Genomic DNA, 6706 nt, shown 5'->3' with positions numbered 1-6706 from the left:
GCCTCCCAAGTAGCTGGGACCACAGGCGCCCGCCACAACGCCCGGCTATTTTTTGGTTGCAGCCGTCATTATTGTTTGGCGGGTCCGGGCTGGGGATTCGAACCCGCCACCTTAGGTGTACGTGGTTGAGCTATAGGCGCCGAGCCGGGTTCATAGTTTCTTAACTTTGGCTTATAGGTTGCTGCAAGACTATCATTGAAACCTTAGGTCATTACTAGTCTGCTCTGTGAAGATAATATCTTGCTGCATTATTTGCATTTCTCTTGTTGAACCTCAATACTTCACTTCCTGTGAAATGTTTGTTCAGATCCTTTGCTTTTGTATATGTATTTAATTGTTTATATCTTAACTGTGAGTCTTATCTTTAGCTCTTAGGGAAATTACTCTTTGTGATATAAAGTGCAATAAAGTCTTTTCAACCAGTTATCCTTTATCTTTTTTTTTCATCAATTTACCAAATATTTATTGAGTCCCTACTGCCAGTGAGGTACAGAAGGGTAGAGCAATCATAACTACACATTGCTATCATAATTCCATGCAACTTTGAAAAGGTATACATAAATAACATCTCATTTTTTAAAATGTATATGCATATATATTGCACCCCCCATATATTTTTGTCAAAAAAAAAAAGTAGTTAATGTGTATGTCACATAACATATAGAAATCTTGTATCCTTATAGATCCATATTTATCCCATCTTTTATGTTATGGTAGTCATATGTATTACCTATTTATGCATTATAAGCCCTTTAAAGTAATATTATAGTTTTTTTCTAAATAGTTTAAAGGTTTATAAGAACAATAAGAGGAAAAGGCAAAAAGGAAAATGTCAGTCTTTGAATTTATTCAGATATTTATTATTTCCAATGCTCTTCATTTTTTTCTGAGGGTCTGAGCTTGCATCTTATACAATTTCTCTTTAGTACAGATCTTCAGGTGATGAATTATTTCAGTTTATGTTGCTCTGTATCCTTTATCTTTTGATTTGGCTTGTGGTTTTGTCTCCTTAAGAATTATTTTATTTTATTTTTTATGTTTTTATTTATAAATTGGTTTTTTATTCTGGATTTTGTCATTAAGTAGAAAGAATTGTCCCTACTTTATGATTTAAAAATAAGTCCTCCTTGCTTTCCTTAATATTTTTTAAATTATTGGCTCAGTGCCCATAGCACAGTGGTTATGGTGCTAGGCACATAACATCGAGGCTGGAGGGTTCAATCCAGCCTGGGCCAGCTAAATAGCAATGGCAACAACAACAAAATAGCCGGGTGTTATGGTGGGTGCCTGTAGTCCCAGCTACTTGGGAGGCTGAGGCAAGAGAATTGCTTAAGCCCAAGACTATGAGGTTGCTGTGAGCTGTCACACCATGGGTACTCTACCAAGGGCAACAACGTGGGACTCTGTCTCAAAAATAAATAAATAAATAATAAATAAATAATTTAAATATTTTATTTTTTATGTCTAAACTTAGATATGTCTGTAAATTGTTTTGGTGTGATTTAGGGATCCAGTTTTTCTTGTTCTTCTCTTCCAGTTCTATATCCTGAATTTACTATACAGATATTGAAAATTGCTTGCTATGTTACTTCTTGGTATTGATTTCTTAATATACTATAGAACATATACTGTTGACCACATAAAATACATAGATTTTCCTTCATGAAAAGTTAACAGAGCACATGCTATATGGTTAGCTACTAATGATAAAATGTTGAAAAGACTCTAATCCTGACTTTTAGTTACTTATAGTCTAGTAGATGTGTGTGTGTAAGCACCTTGCTTCTTTGTTTCCTTCTCAGTCTTCTATTATTATGAGAATTTTTAAATAAATGGAAAAACTGAAAGAACAGTGCAGTGAACATCTGTAATATCACTTACTCTTTCCCCGTATTCCCTCCTTGCTTATCTCTCTCTGTGTAGTGTACTACGTGAAAGTAAGTCACAGGTGTCATGATGCCTCACATGTCAGTTCTTCAGCATGCTTCTGTTGTCTAAATTGATTATTATGTTAGAAAATACAAAAGAGTGATTTTCCATATCTGTTTTTTTCCTCTACATTTATTAGCAACTATTCTTCTGATAAAAAGTCTTTTCTTTTTTCCCTTTGATATTATAATGGACTCTTAACTGTTTTTTCTTATTCACCACCACATTGTTTCTAACTTTGTTTTTCTAACTCTGTGAGGAAGGAGAATAATAACTGTCTTTTTTCATCATTTTATCCTTCGAGTTTATCATGGTACCTACCATAGGCTTCCTAGTAATTATGTGCTGAATGACTGAATTAATAAATACTTTTAAGCAGTGGAGAACTATTAAAAGATCTCAAAGGAGGGCATGGTATGATTTTTGTTTTGCAAAGATAATTCTGGTGTCTTTAGGGAGGAGGGAAACTCGAGGAAACTTTCATTGAACTCTGTCAGTTAGGACTTGGATTACATATAATTCAACTCAAATCATCCTGAACAAAATTGGATCACAGGATCCAGGGATGGTTTGAAGAACCATCTACATGAAGGGTACATCTGGGCTTCAGGAACGAATGAAAGCTATGATGTCAGTGCAACTAATATTTTCAATCTTTGTTTCATTCTGTTTTTATCATTTCCAGTTTGCCTACTCATGGACCAATTAAATGTGGTTTGGGCATAGGGTTTGTAAGAATATGGTTGCTTCCTGGATATCCATGTGAATTGAGCCAGTAGAAGGGATTGTATTAGGCCAAGGAGAGATGTGGAGCATTAGACTTAGGTGCGAAGTGGAAGAGATAGATTTTAGAGAGATTAAGTGGTACAGTTGAAAGGATTTGAAAAGATTTGTCCAAAGGGAAGGAGAATTGGAGTAATTCTGACATGAGCAACTGCTACTTTAGTGAATGTTACTTAAGTGAGGTAGATGTCAGAAGAACATGCTTGGGGGGGTGTGTGGGCGGTGCCTGTGGCTCAGTGAGTAGGGTGCCAGCCCCATATACCGAGGTGGTGGGTTTGAACCTGGCCCCAGCCAAACTGCAACAAAAAAATAGTCAGGCGTTGTGGTGGGTGCCTGTAGTCCCAGCTACTTGGGAGGCTGAGGCAAGAGAATAGCCTAAACCCAAGAACTGGAGGTTGCTGGGAGCTGTAACATTACAGCACTCTACCAAGGGAGACAAAGTGAGACTGTCTCTTTAAAATAAATAAATAAATAAATAAATAAATAAAATATATATATAAAGTTTGATTTTAGAGATACTAAGCTGGAATTCTCTAAGGGACACGGGAGCTAGTTGAGTGTAGACATCTGAAATCTTGGAAGAAAGATCTAAAGTACCTTTAAAGAAGTTAGTAGCAAAAGTAAAGACTATAGAGGTAAACAAAATAGTTCAATCTGAATGTATAAAATAAGAGAACTAGAATCCTGGAGAAAAGTTAATATTGAAGCCATGTGAACTGAGGAAGATGAAGCCTATAAAGCAAATTAATAGGCCAATTCGAAATGTAAGAAGAGGCTCAGCGCCTGTGGCTCAATTGGCTAAGGTGCCAGCCACATACACCTAAGGTGGCGGGTTCGAATCCCCAGCTCGGGCCCACCAAACAACAATGATGGCTGCAACCAAAAAATAGCCGGGCGTTGTGGCGGGCGCCTGTAGTCCCAGCTACTTGGGAGGCTGAGGCAGGAGACTCGCTTGAGCCCAGGAGTTGGAGGTTGCTGTGAGCTGTGAGGCCATGGCACTCTACCCAGGGGGATAGCTTGAGGCTCAAAAAAAAAAAGAAATGTAAGAAGAAATAGAGTATCAGAGGAACCAAAGGAATTTTATCTAGGAGGAATGTGTTATATAAGATTAACAGACATCATTGAGGTTTCTCTGATTTATGTGGAATGGGAGAGACTTTTAGCATATAGTTTTGAACAGTGAACAGTTTTTTATTTGTTCTAGGTTGGATAAAATTTATTCTTGTTTAAATATTTACCATTGTAAACATTAACTACTATTTATTAGTATTAGTGCAGAGAAAATGAGACACTGAGATCAGAGAGCTGGGTTCTGATCTCAGTTCACCATAATTATCGTTGCCACTTTTATATTCCCTTTTATGTGTTAGTCATTGTGTTGGTAGGCCTTTTATATATACTATCAGTAATCCTCACCACAAATTAATTTCTAAGGTGAGTATTTGCTATGTTATATAGATAAAGAGATTTCAGAGTTTACTGCTCAGCGTCACGTAGATTTTTCAGGATCATACTTTGATTTCAACACAGATATGTATGATCTGAAGTTGGTGCTCTTTTTTTCTGTATCATATTGCCTTCCTTCCTAACCTAAAGTAGTTTCTCAAGTTTTGGATCCCCATTTCCTTAACTGTTAGACAGGAATAGTCCTATCTGTCATACCATCAAAGTGTTAAACGAATACTGTGGTAATATTATCTATATTTTGTTTGAAGAAATATATATTTGGTTAAATACCAGACCTTATAATTGCGGTCATCTTTAGCAATATCATTTGTCTAAACGGTATTTTACTTTTTAAGGTGGTGGTATCATGGATACAGAAATGTCTGAAGATATAGACCACAACTTAACTCCTACCCTTGACAGCATGTCTTATGGAATGCCGAATCAAACAGGATCTGAAAATTCATTGCTGGATGAAGATGATTATTTTTTGAACTCTGGGGATCTTGCAGGAATTCCAGTCGTTGGTAGTGACAATGAGGATGAACAGGATTTTAGTTCAAAGGACAATCTTGCTTCTTCAGTTCATACTGATGATAGCTTGGAAGTAGAGAGAAATGTCACACAGCATGAATCAGACAATGAACATGAAGTACAAATTCAAAATAAATTAAAAAAAGACTTTCCTAAACAGTTTGATCAGGTTTCTGTCTTTAAATCGATACGGAAAGATTTTAGTCTAGTGAGAGAAAACAGCAAAGAGACATTTTCTGGAAAGGAGAAAAATAGAGACCTAACTTATCATGAACGTGAAAAACGGTTGGATAAACCCCATAAAGATTTGGATTCAAGGTTGAAAAGCAGTTTTTTTGATAAAGCAGGTAATAATTACTGGAATAGAATCATAAAACACAATAACAAAGTGCTGATAATAATATAGCTTTTACTACTTCTGATGTTAAGTTTGAACAGTTAAATTCATTGTAATCTTGTCATTTTTCTTTTATCCTTGTTCTTTGCAGAATGACTGAATTTCTCCCAGTAACTTTTGATAATGGTATAAATGGTTGAAAATAGCTCTAAACCTCATTTCTCCCTCCCCTGATTGCAATATTTTGATGAGAAGGCAAGATACTTGAATCACCTGTTCATTTTCTTGGGTTGAACATTGGAACCTGAAGTTGGATTTAACTTCTTTGTGCTGTAAGCACTAATTCAAACTGCTGTCCCACCAATTAGTCCAAATTAGGAAGGATTTTTTTTTTCCTTTAAATAAAATTTCTAATTTATGTTTTGGTAGTTTCTTGAGGTGCCTCTTGAGCCTCTTTGCCCAGTGTACCCTATACTTTAGTTCCTGTTACATTCTTGAGTATATCATATATTGTCTCCTGTGCCTTCCTTTCCTCTTGCTGTTCCATTTGCCTGAATATCATTTTCTCTCCTTGTATGTATGCCTGTAAAAATCCTATTCGATAATGCCTAACTCATAAGCCTCTTCTACTCTGTATCATCATTCCTAACGCTCTACATCAAGAATGAATTGTTTCCTTATCTATATTCTACATTATTTTATTCATGCCTTATTATTTATAGTACTTAATCACACACTATTATAGTTCTCTGTTTTACCTTACCTACTAGTGTAGGAGTTTCTTGAGGACCAGGTTGTATCTTACTCATCTTTGTATTCTTGGGGTCTAACCTGATGAAGTAAAAATAATCTTTAATAGATATGAAGGAAAGCAAGTATACTATACAAATCTTTACATTTCTTCTGTCAGTACTAGGATACGTACAGTGGAAAGAATAAACCAGTATTGTTTAAAAAGAACAAGTATTTTGAGTATTCATTATGTGCAAGTTGAGCAAGGGCATACTAAATTTTTCAAAACATAGAATTCAATGTACTGTATTTTCAGCATTCCCTATAAGGGATATTGAAAATTAAGAGAATTGTTTTTCTCAAGAAATACGATATCTAGAGAAAGGACATGACAAGTCAGATAGTAGACATTGTCAATGACCAGGTGAATAGCATAAGATATAATTAAAAACAACAGTAGAAGAGTTTGTCCTAAGGTAGTACAAGAAGACTTCTTTCAAATAATTCAAACAGTGTGGTTTAGGGATTTTTAGAAGAGAAATGATTTTTAACTTAGTGAACAAGGAAGGTTTTATAGAGGAGAGATATTTTGAACTGACCTAAGTCTGGAAAACTATACAAAGATTAGGATAGACAGAGGAGACTTGGGATGGAATAACTGGAAATGAGAGAGAACAAACACAAGTAATTTTCAGAACATAGTGAGTAAAGTAACCACTTTTATTTAGGTTTGAGCAAGGAAAAAATGTGGGGTAAGGCTAAAAGTTTGGTGGGGCCAGATGTGCAAAACATTGAGTGAAAATACTTTCTGGGTTTTTTTGGGACCCAGTTCACTCTATTGAGCATCTGTGTTGGAAAAGCAAGGTGGTTATCAAATGATAGCTTTTGAGGTCACTCTTTCTGAGATTTGTTATTCATATACATGTGTTTGTTTGTTTTTTTTTT

General features: G+C 35.4%; 1 protein-coding gene across 1 annotated transcript in view; it reads left to right on the top strand.

Moving 5' to 3' along the window:
- The window catches only part of ZMYM4 (zinc finger MYM-type containing 4), a 168719-nt gene that overhangs the window by 92896 nt on the left and 69117 nt on the right, over window positions 1–6706 (top strand). The window contains exon 3 of the mRNA XM_023512266.1: window positions 4515–5080. Within this exon, the coding sequence (XP_023368034.1) occupies window positions 4515–5080 (566 nt within the window). The remainder of the gene's footprint in view (window positions 1–4514; window positions 5081–6706) is intronic.

The sequence above is a fragment of the Otolemur garnettii genome, unplaced genomic scaffold, assembly GCF_000181295.1.
Source record: "Otolemur garnettii isolate 467f Iridium unplaced genomic scaffold, OtoGar3 scaffold00025, whole genome shotgun sequence".
Lineage (NCBI taxonomy): Eukaryota > Metazoa > Chordata > Mammalia > Primates > Galagidae > Otolemur > Otolemur garnettii.
The sequence above is the reverse complement of the archived record's forward strand: the minus strand, read 5'-3'. Positions and strand labels throughout refer to the sequence as shown.